Source organism: Musca vetustissima, unplaced genomic scaffold, assembly GCF_032173495.1.
Source record: "Musca vetustissima isolate MV318-11 ecotype Yass unplaced genomic scaffold, APGP_CSIRO_Mvet_v1 utg12493, whole genome shotgun sequence".
NCBI lineage: Eukaryota > Metazoa > Arthropoda > Insecta > Diptera > Muscidae > Musca > Musca vetustissima.
In genome coordinates, this window is record NW_026887141.1 from 17,872 (window position 1) to 38,901 (window position 21,030).

At 38.3% G+C, this 21,030-nt stretch overlaps 2 protein-coding genes across 2 annotated transcripts; one reads left to right on the forward strand and one right to left on the reverse strand.

The window, feature by feature from the left end:
• Positions 1-261: 261 nt before the first annotated feature.
• On the reverse strand, positions 262-8,683 carry LOC133334737 (tubulin monoglutamylase TTLL4). Its single transcript, XM_061543064.1, is given in 12 exon segments — positions 262-309; positions 391-753; positions 1,975-2,858; positions 2,923-3,047; positions 3,118-3,288; positions 4,628-4,722; positions 4,724-4,815; positions 4,873-5,079; positions 5,141-5,248; positions 5,313-6,060; positions 7,946-8,493; positions 8,641-8,683. Coding segments are annotated over 12 exon segments (3,432 nt in total).
• A 10,043-nt stretch (positions 8,684-18,726) lies between these two features.
• LOC133334736 (DNA damage-regulated autophagy modulator protein 1) lies at positions 18,727-21,030 on the forward strand. The gene is made up of 4 exons (XM_061543063.1): positions 18,727-18,827; positions 18,974-19,095; positions 19,218-19,605; positions 20,852-21,030. The coding sequence occupies exons 1-4, from the start codon at positions 18,763-18,765 to the stop codon at positions 21,018-21,020; spliced, it is 744 nt and encodes a 247-aa protein (XP_061399047.1). The 5' UTR covers positions 18,727-18,762; the 3' UTR covers positions 21,021-21,030.

The following is a 21,030-nucleotide window of genomic DNA, read 5'->3' on the forward strand; positions in this document are numbered from 1 at the left end:
GATTCATTTAAAATTTGTTTTTTTATTATCATAAATTCATTGCATTTACAATTTTTCAAACATTGTTTCGTTTGTCTGCTTTGGAAATATTTTGTTTTTTTTTTTTTCATGAGTTAGTTGGTTGTCTTTTTCTCTTTCAGCTAAATGTTGAATTAACATTTCATTTAATTTTTTTAAAAATAAATTCAATATACTACAGAATTTGTTCATTTAGTTGTATGTATATACGTATGTAAGTAGTTGGCTAAAGAACGGCTAACATTATGAAGCTTTAATATCAGTCTTAAGTTTACGTTCTGTTAGGGTTTCCTAGGGGGGAAAAGAAATGAAAATAAAAAATTAATTAAATTATTTTCAAAATCAATCATAGTGGCTAAAAAATGGCCTTACTTGTTGTTTCATTTTATTTGGCGTCATTTTACTATTAGTTTCCTTTTGATTCGTAGGCTGGTGATTGGCCAATTTCGTTGAATTTGAAACATCTTTCGATTGTGGTATTTCTTTATTTGTTGTGGCAGCAATTGTTTTGGTAGTGTTGAGAGTATTTGTTGTTGTTGTCGTAGCATCAGTATTGTTATTCAATATCTTCGAATTTTCTGGTGCAGCCTCTGTTCCTTCCTTTGTAATATCCGTGGAGTTGAAATTTAAAACTGGAACTGGTATATTGCCATCAGTTGCATTGGCATCATCCGCAGTTGGTTCTTCTTTCTTCACGTGCATAACATCAATTTCTGTCACCTTGCTTTGGGGTTCCTGCCAAAAAAAAGAGAAATTAAAAGTGAGAAATAAAATAAGTTGACCCATTATATTTCTTCAAATGATTCCTGTCTTCAGCTTCATGAAGACTACCTCCAGTTGGCCTATAAAAATTCCCTTCAGCTCGTCTATAAAGATTCCATTCAGCTCACCTATAAATACTACCTTCAGCTAGTCTATAAAGACTCCCTCCAGCTCATCTATAAAAGCTCCCTTCAGCTCGTGTATAAAAGCTCTCTTCAGATTCTCTAAAAATACTAAATTCAAACTCGTCTTAAAAGACTGCCTTCAACTCATCTACAAAGACTCCATTCAGCTCGTCTATAAACACTCCATTCAGCTTGTCTATAAATACTCCTTTCAACTCGTCTTTAAAGACTACCTCCAGATCGTCTAGGAGCTCCTTCAGCTCACCTATAAAGACTACCTTCAGCTAGTCTAAAAATACTCCCTCCAACTCGTCTAAAAATACACCCTTCAGCTCGTGTATAAAAGCTCTCTTCAGCTTCTCTAGAAAGACTACCTTCAGGTCGTCTAAAAAGACTGCCTTCAACTCATCTACAAAGTCTTCATTCAGCTCGTCTATAAAGACTCCATTCAACTTGTCTATAAATACTCCTTTCAACTCGTCTTTAAAGACTACCTCCAGATCGTCTAGGAAGACCCCCTTCATCTCGTCTGTAAAGACTCCCTTCAGCTTGTCTATAAAGACTTCCTTCAGCTCGTCTACAAAGACCCCATTCAGCTTCTCCATAAAGACTCCCTTCAGCTCGTCTATACATACTTCCTTTCAATTCGTCTATAAAGACTCCCTTCAATTCGACTATAAAGACTCCCTTTAATTCGTCTATAAAGACTCCTTCTATAAATACACCCGTCAGCTCGTCTATAAAGACACCCTTCAGCTCGTCGATAAAGACTGCATCCACATCGTCTTTAAATGCTGCCTCCAAATCGTCTATAAAGACTTCCTCCGGATCGTCTATAAAGACTTCCTTCGGTCTATAAACACTCCCTTCAGCTCCTCTCTAAGGACCCCCTCCATTGGGTATATAAAGACTCTCTTCACCTCGTCATTAAAGACGCCCTTCAGCTCCTCTCTAAAGGCCCCCTTCTGCTCTTCTATGAAGACTCCCTTCAGCTCGTCCAAAGAAACCTCCATAAACTCTCCTATAAAACCTCCCTTTTGATCGTCCCTAAAATCCCTCATCTTCTTACCTTCTCAAAAGCCGCCTCCGCAACAATTAGATGATAATTATCACGACAATATTGACGCAACAGTTCAATACCCTTTTCACGACAATGGCCATAACGATGTTCCCAGGCATCCAACAGACGATTATAGTAACGTGGATTATCAACAAATTTCAAATAATGATAGGTATTTGGTGTTGGAAATATTCGTTCCAAGGGGCTGCAACGATTCAACTCATCTTCACTCAACAGCAAACAACGTACATCATCGGGTAGTAAATTTTCCAAAATAGGTTCCAAATAATCTTCACGCACCTCAATGGACCGATTGGTAAATTGATTATGTTTACGTATTTCCTCGTTACGCAGGCAGGTGGTAAAGAGGCGTCTATCAAAGCAGAGGGGTCCCTCCAATTTCAATTCTTCCAGAATATCTTTTTGTTGTTTCTCATTGAGTTTTGGTGGCACCTGGTAGAGAGCGGTATTTAGCACAGCCTGTATCAATGGTCCCTTGACGTGTAAATCTAATGGCAAATCTGAATGCAAGGATGGCGAAATATTTATCTCCAACAGCCATGGTACCAAATTCTCATCCAGCAAAACATCAAATCCGAACAGTTCAAAACAATTATAACGGAAATTCACATTTTGACGATACATGCGGTTCAGACCAGCCTCACCGCTGATCAAAGCTTTGATCACCAGATTGCGCAGTGTGGCCCAGAGACGTTTTGTATTTACACCACGTTCCTCGAGGCATGACCACAGTGATTGTAGGGTCCATTTGTGACCCTGACACGCATTGACATCTTCATTCTTGTCATAGCTCTCGGAAAATTTGTTAATGCTATAATTGGTTAGATGCATACACACATCGTCTAGGCTATTCAATTCGGAACTGTATTTAACTGCAAAGAAAATATAAAATTTTTAAACATATTCTAGGGTGTTACGAAATGCTCAAGGACTTGCCGGAAGCAAAACGTGCCAAACCATCTTTGTACATATACAGGCGCAATGGATTTATTGAGGTCAATACAACATAGATACGCATATCGAATTTATTGTCATTTATCAACAAAGGTCGTTCAATGTATCTGCAAAAAAGTAGAAGTAAAATATAACAAATTTGTACGAGGATTGTATTATTATTCTATGACAACATACTTTTGTACAACCAGTGGCAGATCTTTGGGAAATTGCGACCATTTATTTACAATACTTATCCCAGTTCCTCGTGCACTTGCCGGTGGTTTTACAATCCATTTGGTCCGACGTGCCACATTCCGGGGCCATGCTTTTCTCAACAGCTCTAACTCTTCGGGCATGACATAGGATCTGGAGAGAAAGAAAAGGAAAATAAAATTATGTTTCTTAAGGATTGATATTGACTTTCGAGACTTCAATAGACCCCCTTAAAGGTCGACAACGGAAACATCCTTGAGCTGCTTCCTATGAAAACTTGCTAAAAATACCCTATACAGGTCGACTAAAAAAGGTGACCTTCAGCTGGTCTGTAAGGACTCACTGCAGTTCGTACATATATACCCCAATCAGCTTAGCTATAGAGGTTGCCTTCAGCTCGGATATAAAGACTGCTCTCAGCTCGTCTAGAAAATTTGAATTCATCTCATCTCTAAAGAATGCTTTCAGGTAGACTACAAATACTTCATTCATATGAAGTCTCAATCTCCATAGCTTATGAGGACTCCTTAAGACTCATAAATGCATAGACGTTAAATTCGCCCTGCACTTGGTCTCATGCAGTTCCTCAATAAAAACACGCTTCAGGTCCTATGTAGACTCCCTGCAGGTTGTCTGTAAGTACACCCTTCAACTCGTCTAAAAAGAGTCCCATCAGTTCGTCTATAAAGACTTCCTTCAACTTGTCCAAAAAGACTCCCTTCATCTCGTCTATAAAGACCATATCCACATCCCTTCTATTAAGACTCCCTTCAGCTTGTCTTCAAAGACTCTTTCCAAATAGAGAAATTAAAAGTGAGAAATAAAATAAGTTGACCCATCATATTTCTTCTAAAGGTTGGTCTATAAATATTGCCTTCAGTTCGTCTAAAAAGACTCCCTTCAGCTCGTCTATAAAAAGACTCCCTTCAGCTCGTCTATAAAAAGACTCCCTTCAGCTCGTCTATAAAAAGACTCCCTTCAGCTCGTCTATAAAAAGACTCCCTTCAGCTCGTCTATAAAAAGACTCCCTTCAGCTCGTCGATATAAAAACTGACTTCAGAACGTCTATAAAGACTATAAAGACTTCCTTCATCTCCGCCATTAAGACTCCCTTCAATTCGTCTATAGAGACCCTCTTCAGCTCGTCTATAAAGACCCTTCCCTTCAGCTCGTCCATAAAGACTCCCATAAGCTCGTCTATAAAGACCCCCTTCATCTCGTCTAAAAATACTGCCTTCATCTCGTCTATAAAGACTCCCTCTTCAGCTCGTCTATAAAGACCCTCTTCAGCTCGACTATAAAGACTACCTTCAGCTCGACTATAAAGACTCCCTCGAACTCCTCTATAAAGACTTCCTGCAGTTCGTCTATAAGGTTTTCCTTCTGCTAGTCTATCGTCTATCCCATTTGTATTGAATGCTTTCTTCCGGCCTTTAAATCTCTCCTTTTAAAACTCTTTCATTTCTGACGACGTCTTCCCGGTTGTACTCACTTTTGCATAAATCCAAATTCCTTTTTACCGAATTTCTTCATTTTATCATTAATACTGCGCCACATGCTATCCTTGCGACCAATACGAAATGAACCCTGGCATGTGATTGTATTTCTGGTGAGAACGTATTGTTCGGAAGCCAGGACTTTTCATGTGTTTTTCCCAAACCGCCATCCAATCGGTGGTATCTAAACAAAATACATTTTAAATATTAATTTCAAATCTCCTCAATTCTTTGGCCTCACTTTTAATGATGCGAAATCCTGAATTAAGAACAACCCGCTTGACAATTTTTGGCATTGCTATACTCAGTTTCCATTTAAGGATTTTATGCAATTGGGCTGGCATTGGGGGTCCTCGTTCGGCATGCGATGAATAGTTGAGATAGGGTGCCACATTGGGGAAAAGACTGGGCGACAATATTGTTGTGGGTGTGTAATAGACATAGGGTTCTGAAATGAGGAAATTGGATTAGTATTTGAGAATCTCTGAGTAGAAATTTGTATTACATACTTGTTTTACTTTGCAGCGTCTCATCACCATCTTCCTCCAAATGGAATGGCTCTCCAACATAGTCCTCTTCAAAATCACTATCCGTATCGGGATTGACATCATCAATGGCTGTAAGAAAATAAAAAAAACATGAATTAAAATAGGTTTGCATTTTCGAATATGGTGGGACTACCTGCACTTGGATCATCATCATCGGCAAATTCACTGCCATCATGATTGGTAGTAGTACCATTGACAATTCCTTGATTAGCTAAAGAAACACCCAGATAATTAGTACCATTGTTAGGCCCATCACCTCGGGGGCGATTGGTAGGCATACCATTTGCCGGCATATTGTTAGTGTGTGCCTTATCAGAATTCAAATAATTTGCTGCATAAAAGCTTGCCTCATATGCTGAGGCAGAGGTGGCGGCTTTGGCGGCATGGTGGTGATGCTGATTCAGGCCATTCAGTGTTAGTATTTTTTCTTTTTCCTCCAATTGATGGCCGTTGAGGAGACTACTGGCATGAAATTGATTAACAATTATCTTGGCATTATGCTTGGGACTTGAGAGGGGTAACGGTGAATATGCTAATTGGAAAGGGGATGGAGCAGAAGGCATGGCGGTGGGTGGTGCAGCAGCATAAGCGGAGGTAGAATTTATGGCATTTTTATTACTAACAGCAGTATCTGCAGCAACTGCTGTTGGGCTTTTAGTAGTCGTTGCCCTTGTAGGATTTTTTACTTTTCCAGGACTTAACGGAGCCGTGTTATTGTGATTTTGTTTAACTCCTGCAATATTTGTTGTTTCATTGGTGCTACTATGACCCGAGGAACGCTTGGCTGTATGATGACTAGTTGGGTTAGTTGCATTTGGGGAATTGCTTTTGGCACCAGAACCCGTTCCCGACTTTTTGGTGGGCGTTTCTTCACGTGGTCTCTTTAATTGTAACTTTGTTTTGTTAGTAAAAGCAAAATAAACAAAGCATTTATGCACATGGAGGAGAGAATGGTTGATGGGTGGTTGTATGTTTGTGTTTTGGCAGCGCATCCATGTGGGAAATGTTAAAAAAAGGAAAACAACAATGTACAATGATTAGGAAAGCATTGGGTTGTTAATTAACAATTTTTCATATTAATGTGTTGGTGTAGAGGAAGTTAGTACATAAATCCCCATACCTACCATCAGATCTCACCCTCAAATCTCTATAAGGATACAAAATTATTTCTGGTCGTTTAGAAAGGCTTCTTTCCGAATATATATCAAGACCATTTCGTCTATAAAGAATACTTTCCTTTATAGTCTCTCTGAAGAATCCCTAAACCTCAGGTCGGTCTTTGAGACCTTTGAAACAAAAATTATTCTTTAAAAAAAAGCTTTTAAAGCTTATTGCTATCGGCTTCCGGTTCCCAGAACATGACTGCTGGCCTTTGGGAAAATATTCATGGCATAATCTATAAATTAGATTCTGCGGGGGTCATTGAAGAAATGTTTTTTTTTTAAAGCCAAAACACAGAAAAAAGTATCGAAGGAAATATCAAGGCTTTGGTGCACCATTTACATAAAATCGGACGAAATTAATATGGGAGGTACATCTAAACGTTATGCCAAATTTCGTGCAAATCGAAAGTAATATAGGGCCTCCGGTGCACCATTTACATAAAATCGGAGGAAATTATATATGGGAGCTATATCTAAATCTAAACAGATTTTTACAAAACTTAGCAATAATCATTTTAGACTCAATTCATTACGCAACTCCCTTCAACTCGCGTCTAAAGACTCCCTTCAGCTCGTTCTTTAAAAAATCCACGTCTTTGAGGACCTTAGAAAAATATTTTTAAAAAAATCACGCCTTAAAAATATTCTTAGAGGTCCTTAGAAAAATATTCTTTAAAAAATCCACGTTTTAGAGGCCCTTGAAAAAAATATTCTTGAAAAATCCACGACTTAGAGGTCCTTAGAACAAAATTCTTTAAAAAATCAACTTCCAGGCCTCGTTGGCTACTTGAAACAATGTTCTTTAAAAAAAACCACACTTTATGTCTATATATAAAGACTCCCTTGCGCTCGTCTACTCCCTCCCTTCAGCTCGTCTATAAAGACTCCCTACTGCCGGTCTATAAAGACTCCCTACAGCCCGTCTACAAAAGACCCCCTTTAACCACGTCTATAGAGACTCCCTTCAGCTCGTCTATTAAGACTCCCTACTGCCGGTCTATAAAGACTCCCTTCAGCTCGTCTATAAAAAGACTCCCTTCAGCTCGTCTATAAAAAGACTCCCTTCAGCTCGTCTATAAAAAGACTCCCTTCAGCTCGTCTATAAAAAGACTCCCTTCACCTCGTCTATAAAAAGACTTCCTTCACCTCGTCTATAAAAAGACTCCCTTCACCTCGTCTATAAAAAGACTCCCTTCAACTCGTCTATAAAAAGACTCCCTTCAGATCGTCTATAAAAAGACCCCCTTCAGATCGTCTCTAAAAAGACTCCCTTCAGATCGTCTATAAAAAGACTCCCTTCAGATCGTCTATAAAAAGACTCCCTTCAGCTCTTCTATAGTAAGACTTCCTTCAGCTCATCTATAGGAAGACTTCCTTTCAGTTCGTCTATAAAGACTCACTTTAGTTGACTCCCTCGATCCCTTTTGAAATTAATATATTAGTTCTCTTTTCTAGGATACATTAAGTGGGGAAATGAATTCTGAAATTTGTTTCTAACAATCTGTAATTTTGACATACAAAACAACAACAACACAAAACTAATATTCCTTCAAAAATTCAATGCATTAATCCAATCAACTATGACAAGTAAAAAAAAACTTACCTGATGACCACCACTGGCTGCCTGAGATTTGCCATGTTTTGCCGTGTCAGCAGATGCAGCTGCTGTTGCAGCAGCCAATGTTGGCGTTACTTTCACTCGTGTGTTGTTGGTTTTGCTGTTGTCATTTACATTTCGACGTTTGACATTTCCATTAGTAACAATCGTTGTTGTTGTTGCTGCTGTTGTATTTGTCTCAGATGATATTGACTTGTTGTTGTTATTATTGGCCGCTTTAGGGTTTGTTGTTGCCATCAAATGTGACGACATTTTATTGGCACTTGAATTGTGTTGATGCTGATGCTGGTGGTGGTGCTGCTGCTGAGGATTGTGATGCTGATGAGTATTGACCACAACATCGATTTGGCAGCCTTGTGGTGTATGGGCATGATTGTGGGAACCCAACAATTGATGTGGCACATGCTTCTGTTTCGGAACATGCATCATATCTTTGTAGACTTCCATCTCTTCCAGCCAGGATTCGTGAAAATCTTTTATTTCCAAACCCTTGACATTGGGACTGGCCACCACTAGGCCATTGCTGCGTACAGCTGAGGCATTTTCTTTGGCATGATGGTGATGATGATGATTGTGGTGGCTGTTGTTGTGGTGGTGGTTGTGATGATGATGAAGATGCTGTTGCTGCTGTTGATGATGACTCAATTGCATTGTTGCCGTTGTTGTTATTATAATGTCGCCTTGCTGTTGTTGTTGTTGCAGCGACTGCTGCTGATTTGACATTCTTTTTTCACTTATCGGAGCCATTATCTTTCATTCACTTGCTTTGCTCCACTTTCAATTTGGTTTTTTCTACAAAGGCAAGGAATTTCTTTTTTGAAAATTTAATTTTAAAAATAATGGCTGCACGTTTTGCATAGAAATTTAAAAATTTTTTGGTTGTAAATTCGTTTGAGTCGAGTTGATTTTTTGTTCGATTTGTGAAACCCGAAAAATTCCAGATCATTGGTCGGACGCGTTCACTCGTTCGTTCGTTTTAAAAATTGAATTCAGTTTGAATATGAAATTGAATTTTAAAATAGTTATTCGCTTCGTTTGATTTTCTTTTTCATTTGAAATCAATTTTCACCGTCGTCGTCTCGTTGTGACACAACCGAAATGTTAAAAAATGCAAATGCAACTGAATAATTAATTTCTATTTTGAATGTGGCACAGTCCCAAGATTTCTTTCTTTGCGAGTTCTTTTGTGCAAATATTCTGATTCTACTCTAACTGTGACAATAATCTCCTCTAGTGCTGCTGCATTGGGAGAAGAGTGAGCAAGTGAGCGCACGAACGCATGCCTAGACATAGGGGGGACATCAGACATTTGAGTTGTCTTCTTCCTTCCTGTGATGCATCGATTCGAAAATGTAAATCAATTACGATTTGCTGTCTGTCCATTTGTCTATCTCTATGTTAATCTATTCTAAACATCAAATGATCGATGAAAATGTTTTCACATCACAAATTTTCGGTTGTGTTGTGGTTTTCGAATTAAAAAAAAAATAAAAAAAATCTACAAATTGCTTAAAGGTTTAAATGGGAAGGAGATGATGAACAGTTATAGATTTCTTTTGTGGGATTTATACACTTCTATTTGAAATTTTTCTATTCTAAAAATTGAACACAATAAAACTGTTATATTCACTATAGAATCCTAAGTACACAATTAATCACTGTGCATGGACAGAACTGTATTGCCTGAACTCATTTTTTTTTTTTGAAAAAAAGGCATACTCATTAGATCTAATTTTCAATTACCGCTGCTCCCGCATGATACTGCAGAATCGGAACCAACGTCAAATGATGGACAACTCAAATTGGTCCAAATCTGAAAGAAAAATAAATGATTAATATCATGCGAAAGGCTTACGAACTAAATTCTGTAGAAGATGCCTCTGGTGCCACTGCAAAGGTGGTCATTTTGAAAATAAGCGAAGCATCAAGCATTACTTAGATGCAAAGACGGATACAAAATTGCTTGAACCTATTTATATGGATTTCTAAAAAAATCTACATTGCCTAAGAACACCAGCAGAATGAGATGGACATGATTCCTAAGATATTATCCGCTACGCTTATAGTTGCAAAAATCCGCCTAAATATTCCATGTTCATCTTCCATGTCTCGAATAGTCATTGCTAAATTAACAACTGTTGTTTTTATGCTTCGTATGCTCTTCACAGAAAGTTTTACAATAATAGCCTTGAATCGATTCCAAATGCAGTTGCGAAGTATCTACCCTGCCAATTTATGCTAAAGAATTGGCATATTCATCAGACATGATGCAATCTTGGGAACAATAAACAACAACCGACAGCATCAGCACATGCTGCAACTGATGACAATGGTGGCGGACAATTATGTTGGTACAGTAAGGCCCAATCTATGTGAACGTATATTGACGAATACGTAAATTCTGGCGATTGGGATGATTTGAAATAATAATAATAATAACATATTATAATTAAAAAAATATAGAGGGATATAAGTGTCGTAAATACTGAGATATACGAGTTTCGATGTCTTACATTGAAGTCTAAGTATATTTCTAATATAATCAACAATAGGATTTTCGGTTCAGAGAAGTTAATCGAGTTACTTTACTTGTGACAGAACGTTTTTTTCCAAAAAAGAAGCATAAAAAGATTTCTAGGCGCTTCAGTCTTGTGTGCCAATCTTCCAATTTGAAAGACCATGTTGTCTTCCACTTGATCCACTTTCCATCGAATTCGTTGCCTTTATATACCTTTTGAGCTGGTGCATCCTCATCCATTCTCAAGACACGATATGTTGGCCAACACTATTCTCCTCTGGATTTCAAAGCTGATGTTATTAGTTATGTTTATGGCGGAACCGAGGTATATAAAATCGTTCACAGTTGGTCCGAGTCTCACAATGTTCGATTCATTATGTCGTCGGCGTAGGCGAGTAACATATGCTGTTTGGTGTACAGAGTGACATTTCTGTTTACAATTGCATCTCGTATAACCCTTTCCAGCAGAATTTTAAAAGGGTCACACCGCAAGCTGTCACCTTGTCTGAATTCTCATTCGGTATGGAAGGTCATTTCCGACTGCTGACCTTGTGCTAGATAGAGTTATCCTGCATAGCCGTATAAATTTTGCAATAATGCCTAATGCAGACGTGGCTTAAAATACCTCTGATCGGATAGGTCTGTCGAATGCGGCTTTATAGTCAAAGAATACGTGGAATGTGTCGGTGTTTTTTTCGTGAGCCTTTTCCAGGTTCCACTCTGGTTCGTCGTAGAAGATTGTATTCGCTCTATATTCTTCAATTGCTTCCTGAAAGGCATCCATGTGAATACAATTCAATCGTGCTTGATAGGCCGATTTATCTAGATGCTCCAATTTGTACATCTGCACCTCTTTTCTCCAGATCAATAAGATCGTTCCCGATATGCCAAGGTGTTAGGTGCCAATCAATAAGGTGATGGTTTGGATATAACATCCAAACAGATATTCTTTAGACATGTTATTGTGTTGACGCACAGAAAGGATTTTCGTCCCCTCATGTAAGTGATCTATTGGAGTCATGAGGATACACACTGTTGCAGTCATCAGAGCGGCATTCTCGGAGGTTTACCACCGACCGGCCTTTTGCTGTGTATGTTGTTAACAAGGCTTCTTAGTCAGCTCCCAGGCGCTGGCGGCTAGTAAATTGAGAACCTTGTTTCTACCCTGGCCTTATCGCAAATAGCTGTCGCAAGTGCGTAATACTTTCAAATGCTATTGAATTGGCCCCTAGAACCTTGAGGTAATTCGTGATCGGAATTTTGGACCCATCAAGCTGCACATTCAAAGGTAGCCGCATGTTCGTGTGGTAAACAATTGCTGATATTTCCATATTCCTCACCCGGAACAAGTCTGATATATCTGCTGTTCAGCCTCTCACATATGTCAACAATTTTCCGCCCTGGCGCCATGATCATACAATCATCTGCAAACGTAATGACCTTAATGCCATCCGTTGAGAGAGGACTTTCAGAAAGGTAGATGTTAAACAGTTCCGGAGATATCACCCCTCCGTGGGGAACTCCCTTCTTGACTCTAGGGAATTCGATTTCTTAATTCGGAATTCCACGTACGTCTGGCGCCTACACATTTACGATCCAACGTTTCAAACTTGGCTGAAGAGTAGTTCCTTCGACGTCCTCGAAAGCCATTAAATCTGACGGTATTAAGGTTCAAGGTCCAACGCCACCAAAATTATCCTATTAAACGGACTGTTCTGGTTGAGCCCGTCCGTTATATGTATGAAAATGGCATGCAAAGGTGTTGTTGTGCTGTGCTGCTTCCGGAATCCGTGTTGATGATCATCAACTGAGTAGCATTCACGAATGCTAGGGAGGAGCAATGTCTAAAAAGTCTTAGCTACTGACGACAAAAGTGAGATCGGTCTGTAGCGGGAACACCCTGCCCACTTTGGCATTTGGAGGCATTTGGGAGTAACGACAAATTGAGAACTTTGGTTAGGTACTCTACTCCTTCAAGAGCGATATAACCGTTGCCCACAATTTACTCGCTGTGGAACTGATGTTGCAAAACTTAAGATGTCCTAGCCACTATTTCCGTTTGTGCTCGCCGAATAACCTGTTCACTTCCATTGCCAGTTCTCTGATTCTTGGGATTCCTTGTTGGAAATGTTTCATTTAGAAGGTACTTGTCGTACTCTAGGTACTAAGTGGATTTAACTTTGTAATTGTCACATTATCCCATTAAAAGTCTTGTTTAGTATAAACGATCAAATTTTTCTGATTTTTTTTTTCCAGAGGCAGGTATTTTTACCATAATTATGGGGATATATTTTTTTTTTTTGGGGACGTACTTGATTATTTGACTCGTAAGTTGCGGTACTGGTACCCGGTTCTACGGATGAAGGGATTATCTCAAATCGTTTGGGAGATATGCCAATAAGCTGGGTTTTAAACCCCGATTGTTTTTTTTTTTTTGAAGATCTCCCTAAAAGTCGAACTTGTGTTCATTATAGTACCTCATTAATCCTGACAATTGCGATTACATTTGCTCCTTCAAAAATGGTATGATATATGGCTGTATCAGTTGTCGATCAAAAGATATGGCCTAGAACCCTACAAAACAAGGAAATTCTGCCGCGTAGCCGGAGTTGGTATCCGTCTATGAGGGGAAAATCTAAAATCACCGGCCGAAGGCCCGCCTCCCGGAAAAATGAATCTATTTAAAAGGATATTCTGTCGCGTGTTGGTATCAGTTTTGATCGAATTGTTCCCATTAAAAACGGGCTACTATTATCTAGACCCCACTGCCTAGCAATCATTAATTAATTAATACAGATACAGTAACGCCCACTTAACAAAAGGGGATATGTAGCAGCAACAGCACACATCCGTCATTACATATCGACACATATTTTGTGAAATACTTGAAATTAATTTCTCAAAAGAGAATAAAAAAAGGTCATCCTTCTGTAGTTGATGCCAACAGCATGTTTTGGTCATAATGCTGACTACTGCAGACAGCAAAACATCGAAAGACGTAAAGAATTTTCATTCAATAAAAATGCAGGCACTACCAAATCCCACTGGGCGAAAGTGGGCGATGTGATGGGTGATTGGTTGTGGGGTTGGGTGGTTCAATTTGAGTGACATCCCAACTAATTGTTGTTATGGTCGCTCACAAGAGGAACACAAAGCAAAACAACACAAAAATAATTATACCCTCCCTTCACTTTGCTAATGAAGGATAAATAAAGATAGAGAGGATAATGATTATGTCAACACCAATGGCAAATAGGTATTTATCTGTTTTGTTAACAAATAAAACATTTTAATTTAAAATAAAATCTTTTTTTCGCGGGAAATTTTGATTTATGCTATTTTAACATTCATTTAAGTAGAAAATAATCGCCAAATTGACACCACTCATATTAACCGGCATAAAAACAAAACAAACTGTCGTTCACTCTCTCTCTCTCGCACATGCATGGCATGCAGAGAACCATATGGGAGTGCTTTTGCACTCTCACCAACAACAAGCACATGTTTTGCCCGCTGCTGCACTTCAATTGTTGACAGTTGTTATTGTTGTTGTTTGTGCAAAACCAAACACAATTGCCGATAACTTATTTATCTCCTTTTGATTGTGGCATCATGGCACGCATTCGGTATCCACTTGACTCGCCTTACCTCCCCGCCATGGCGGACAATAACAACAACAACAACAGTCCGTCTTTCATTGATTGATTACAAATTGCACTTACCCTCTCACTCAACTCTACTCGTTTGTATACACACAGATAATTTCCTTTGATTGGCTTTTTGGTCGATTTTTGCAAATTTTGTGGGGAAGGTTCTTTCTTGGGGAGGGGGAATTTTTGACATTGAAATTTAATTTGTTGAATAAAATTGAAAAATAAAAACGATATACAAATAAAAACACCCACTATTTAACTAATGCAACAAACAATGTTGCCTAGTTGTCTGTCTGTCGGCTAATTTGATATTTATTTGGCTTTATATTCCAAGCACACTACTATTTCTTTCCTTCTATTTTTATTATTTCACTGTTCTTGACATTTAATATTGATTTATTTCTTTTCGGTGATTTTCTATTTATTTTTGTTAAGTAAGAATTGCAATTTTCATTGCCTTATTTTTAAGAAAATTCTATTTTTAGTTGAAAATGGTTTATTTATAGTATGTTTACGTTTTATTTTGGTTTTCTTTTACTACAAATTACATTTTATAACCACCAGTTAACAAAAAGCACAGCCACCGCACCAAAAAGCGAACAAAACGAGAAAATCCGTCCACAATCGATGCCGAACCAACAAAAGCGTGTGTTGAATTGGCAGCAGCCAACGTTTATTTATCTTTGAAAACGTTCTTTTTACGGCTCTCTTCTTATCAACCGTCCATCGTCATTATCCTGTTCTGTCAAGCGAACAGCTGATTTGTTTTTGCACAACAAATTGCAATTACTGCAATTAGCGAGTGGCATGCATGCTGGGGTTAGGTGTACGTAAATGTGACGTTACAGTGTGTAACGGGGCGTAGGCATACGTTCATATGGAGACTATTTAAATACACGCAAAAAGTTCGGGATTAACTCATGGTGCAATAATACAAGATAGGACAGCTTGAGGTGAATAAAAAAGAGGCAACTATGTAGGAAATGGCTTCTACTGTCATTTTTTTTTTGAAATTTTTTCAACACATAATTAAAAAATGTAATTGACTGACGTAACGATTCATCAACGCCCAGACGAAACGGCTGAAGCAAGAATCTTGAAATTTGGGTTGAGGGTCAATCTGGGTTTTGGAAATTCGTACTAGAACGTTACGAAAAGTACTAAATGTGGTACCATTTGTATTTGGCGAACCGGTAGAGATAGAACTCTTAAATTTGAAATGAGAACCACTGATGGATTGTAGAATAGATGTAGCAAAGAGTTTTTTTTTTTTTTTTTTTTTTGGCATTCGAACTATAGGTACTAAATCTGTTACAATTTCGTAGCATGTGAATGAATAGAGCTAAAAACATGGTTTTGAAAGTTTATACCCACGTATGCGAACAGAACTAAAGAGTACTAAATTTGGTACAATTTGAATTTGGAGAAAGGGATAGAGCTGAAATCGTGAAATTTGAAATTAACATTACCGTCGGAGTGCAGGATAGCGATATGTAGCAGGTTTTGGACTTCAACATGGCGAAGTCCAGACTTATCTTGGTCTCTCTTTCATCTCAATTATTAAAACTGACCTCCCCACGATGTCACCGGGGTAGCTATTTTCATCATCAGTTGATCATCTGCGAATTTGCACTTGGAATGTGCGCACATTGTACAGAACAGGCGCAGTTTTCGCCTTGGCGGATGTACTCAGGAATACAAAGCTGATATTATTGTCTCACAGGAAATGCGATGGAAAGGGACTGGCGTAAGTGAATCAGATGATTACACCCTGTATTATAGCAAACTTGAATTTTGGCTGCGGATTTATGGTTAACAGGACAATAAAAGTCCTCGTCTCCAGATTCACTCCAGTAGATGAGCGAATTGCAAGTAGATGAGTCTTATTTGCGCCCTTGCTCCGACGAAAGGCAAAGATGAACAGACAAAAGACATATTTTATGAGCGCCTAAAACAGCATATGACCGCTACCCTGACCATGACATTAAAATTCTTCTAGGAGATTTTAATGCAAAAATCGCAAGGGAAAGTATTTTTGGCCATACCTGTCACTTTTTTACATATGGTGAAACATACGGAAATTTCAATGGTCAAAACGATATGCAATTAAAATTTTTTTCAGCGTATGTGAAACTCCAAACACATTGTTGGAAGAAAATAAACATCAGACAACGGCATGAGATTGATTGACTTCGCGGCAGCAAAAAACATGGTAGTTACCAGCACCAGATTCAAGCATCTCGATATACACAAGACCACCTGGATTTCTCCTGATGAAGCAACGAGAAATCAAATTAATCATGTTGTGATAGACGGAAAGTATTCATTCAATGTATTAGACGTTCGATCGATCCGAGGAGCGAATATAGATTCGGACCATTACCTTGTGGCTGCCAAGGTTTGCACCCGTCTTAACGTAGCCGCAAATGTGCGTTCTAATGTATCACGGAAACTCGACGTCTAAAAATTGCAACGCAACAGGTAGCAATTCATTGCAATGGCAAAGAATTGCCCACTCCCTACAAACTGCACCAAAAGCAACACTTGGGTACAAAAACCACTATCAAGAAACCCATGGTACGATCAGTAGCAACACGTAGCGTGAGAGAATTAGCAGGAGAAAACGAAATGGGGGAAACGTATTTTTATAAGAAAGAATAAAGAACAAGAAAAATGTGAGCAACTCGAGATATACAGGAGTCAGAATCAAGTCTGAAAATTTTACCAACGTGTAAAACACCAAACCGAAGGATTTGGTGGAGGCACATCCTCCTGTAGAGATGTTGAGGATCTGGAAGGAGCATTTTGAAAAACGTCTGCTATCAAATAGTAGCGACGAAGAGGATACCCTAGAATGAGATGACGATATTAAGTGTATACCAACCAAGACGAGGTCAAAGCAATCAATCGGCTGAAGAATAATAAAGCAGCATTTGCCAATGTGTTAACAGCCGAACTTTTCAAGACTGGTGATTAGATGCAGGTCAGGAGCATACACCAGCTGATTAGTACAATTTGGCTATATGAATGCATGCCTAATGATTGGAATCGTGCACAAAAACTGAGACAAGACGATATGTGCCAACTGTAGAGGAATAAGTCTCCTTCCCACCGCATATAAAATGCTATCCAATGTGCTGTGTGAACGACTGATGTCAATGGTCAATGACATTATTGGACCAAATCTACCATTTTCCAGATTTGCACTCTGCGCCAGATCCTGGAAAAGATCAACAAAAACGCATATCAACGCTCAAGACGTCCAGTAGACTAGGACAAACTGTGGTACTTGAAAACTACAGCTTCGATCTAGTGAACGATTTTATGTGTGTCGTTACCGCCATAAACGAAACTAATGACATCCGTTTTGACATCCGAAGAAGAATACTGTTGACCAATAGATGTTACTATGGCCTGAGTAAGCAATTCAAATACAAGGCCAACTCTCGCTAGACCAAACTCACACTCTACAGGACTCTGAGATGGGTAGTCTGGGTAGCTGTTGCATGGATTTGAAGCATGACGCGCAAGCAGCGTGGAGTTTTTGAGACAAGAATTCTCCTAAAGATCTATGGGCCGATCTGCGTCGGCGGTGAATATCGCCGTCGAATGAACCATGAGTTGTCATAGTCTAGCAGCGACTAAGTTGGCTAGGTTATGTTGTAAGATTGGATGAGCACGCCTCAGCTCAAAAGGCATATAAAAGCGAACCATCTGATGGTTCACGCAGAAGAGTTATGCCACGAATCCGAAAGAATGTTCTAGTGGAAGACAACATTTCGGAACATGGTTTTTCAAATTGGTGGATCTGCGCACAAGACCGACGCGCCTCTAAATCTTTTTTAAATTCAACTTATGGAACAAATGCTGGCTTGTAACATCTAAACAAACAAACTAAGCAGTTCATTGGGTTAAACTTTATCAGATTTTCCACACCGAAGTTTCTTTAATATGCTTTCCGGAAACTGGTGGACAAAATATAATACTTCTTTCAAAATTTTTCAATATGTATAGTATCATGTTTTTACATAGCTCGTACAAATGTTTCGCTTAAATGTTGTTCTATTGAAGTTCCTGTTTCCCGTCTATTGAAGTTCCCGTTCTGCTACTAAGGTTGGTACGGAACGGTTATTATCGCTCTAATATTCGGTATTTTCTGCACCTTTTTCAAAAGGATTGCCTGTAATTTGGTTTTTTATTGGGATATCATTGGGTAGCAAAAATGCTCAATATTAGTCCACTTTTTAGAGTAGCCCTCTAATAATGTCTTTTCCCAAATTTCCGACGTCCCGAATTATATTTTGTTGTTGTTTTTAAAATACATTTCCAGTTATTGCTTTAAATGCAACGAACACATCGCTTACGTTACCAATACGTATTTACGTTACAACATCCACTAATTACACTGCACCAATTTGACAACATTTGCCAAACAAAACACTCACTTGCTCTCGCCACTCTCTCTCTCACGCAATCACTGAAAAATAATAGAAACAAACATAAACAAAGAGCTGTTTTTGCAAAAAAAAATTAAATTAATTTATTTTTGTTGTAAATTGCGGCTAGTGGTCTCGAAAAGTGCAACGGATAGCAAAATTTCTTATCACCTTTGGGGTCAAGCAGGATAAGAAATGTCTAAAGTTTATTTAATACCAGTTGCTGTGTTTCTTGTATTTCAAGTTACATTTTTGGGAACGTAAGTTTTTGATTGAACAAAAAATGAAAGAAAATAACTTGGAAGATGATTTTGCGTTGTTGGGCTTTGTTTGTTGTTGGATTCTGAGAAATAATTTTGTTGGTAATTCAATTTCTAAAATTTGTTTTTTTCGGTTCGTGTTGCAGTTACATTGCGGCCGTATTGCAAGGTCATGTTGTACCCACCGTACCCTATATCAGTGATGCAGCCACCTATTCACCTGAGAGTTGTGTATTTGGCCAAATGATAAATATTGGCAGTGTATTATGTGAGTAGATGTGTGGCTGAGTTTGTGGGGGATTACCCTGCAAACTTATCCAAACTCGCTGTGATTCATTAACATTTAATTGTGAAATAATTATTGTTTTTGCTGTTATTTTTATTTTATAGTGGGCATTACAATCTACATACGTTATCGCCAGATATTACAACTCTTCGAACATCATCCGGATTTGGGTACAAATCTGTTGCGCTATAATCGTTTGGCGGTATGGTTTGGTTTTGCCTCCTGTCTGGGCATTAGCATTGTGGGCAATTTCCAGGAAACAAATGTACGTGTGGTACATTTTATTGGTGCATTCTGTTGTTTCGGCTTTGGCACCCTATACTTTTGGATGCAAGCCTTGATATCGTATATGATCTATCCGATAGCGGGTACAAAACCAAATGCCCATTTAAGATTGGGCATGTCGGTGTGTTGTACGATTTTATTTATTTTGCTGGCCGTAACGGGTGTCATGTCACACATTCTATTCAAAGGATCAAATCCAAGGAAATGGTGAGTTTGAAATGTACATATTTATAACCTTCACCACACAGTGAAACAAGGTATTAGGTCTTTGTGCATAGGTTTGTATCAGACAAAAGGAAACGAGATCGACACATGGATCCTTTTGAAATATGCATAGAAACAATTTCTGTCGATGTTAAATTGTACACAAAGTATAGGTCGCATTTTTGATCGGAATTGGATGAAATCTGGCACAGCTTATTTATTTGGCTCTAGGACAAACCCTATTGAAATTGGTGGAAATCGATTCAAATTTAGATATAGCTCTCGTATATATGTTCGTCCGATTTAATGTAAATTGTGCACCAAAGACCCTTAATACCTTTCGATTTGCACGAAATTTGGCAAAGCGTACTGAATAAAGGCTAGAATGATGTGTGCTAAGTTTCGTGAAAATGGGCTCAGATTTAAATATAGTTCCCATATATATTTTCGTCCGATTTAAGGTAAATTGTGCACCAAAGTCTCAATATATCTTTCGATTTGCCCGAAATTTGGCACAGCGTAATGAATTAAGCCTAGAATGATGTCTGATAAGTTTCGTGAAATCGGTTCAGATTTAGATATAGCTGTCATATATATTTTCTTCCGATTTTATGTAAATTGTGCACCAAAGTCCCTAAATATCTTTGGTATAGCGTAATGAATTAGGTCTAGAATGATGTCTGCTGAGATTCGTGAAAATCGGTTCAGATTTAAATATAGCTCTCATATATATATTCGTCCGATTTAATGTAAATGGTGCACCAGATACCCTAAATATCTTTCGATTTGCACGAATTTTAGCATAGCATACTGAATTGAGTCTAGAATAATGTGTGTTAAATTTCGTGAAAATCGGTTCAGATTTAGATATAGCTGCCATATATATTTTCGTCCGATTTAATGTAAATGGTGCACCAAAGTCCCCATATATCATTCGATTTGCGCGAAATTTGACATAGCATACTGAATTGAGTATTGAATGATGTCAGCTGAGATTCGTTAAAATCGGTGCAGGTTTGAATATAGCTCCCATATAAATTTGCGTCCGATTTTATGTAAATTGTGCACCAAAGTCCCTATATGTTTTCGATTTGCACGAAATTTGGCATAGCGTACTGAATTGATCCTAGAATGATGTCTGCTGAGATTCGTGAAAATCTGTTCAGATTTAGATATAGCTCCCATATATATTTTCTTCTGATTTTATGTTAATTGAAAATCGTATTTTTTTTCGTCAAACAAAAAACAGGTATCCCTCTGATGGCGGTTGGTATTTCCATGTCATAAGTTCGATTTCGGAATGGGTTATTGCCACCGTGTTCAGTTTTTATATTCTATCGTTTACCCATGAATTCCGAGATGTGGATTTGGAGCATCCACCATTGCGTATTATTTCGTATTCTTTAACACTACAATAAGTTCAGAATT

Coding starts and splice junctions, on each gene's coding strand:
- LOC133334736 (XM_061543063.1), top strand. CDS start 18,763: ATGTCTAAAGTTTATTTAATACCAGTTGCTGTGTTTCTTGTATTTCAA. Junction 18,828..18,973: donor CAAGTTACATTTTTGGGAAC/GTAAGTTTTTGA, acceptor TTCGTGTTGCAG/TTACATTGCGGCCGTATTGC. Junction 19,606..20,851: donor GGATCAAATCCAAGGAAATG/GTGAGTTTGAAA, acceptor AACAAAAAACAG/GTATCCCTCTGATGGCGGTT.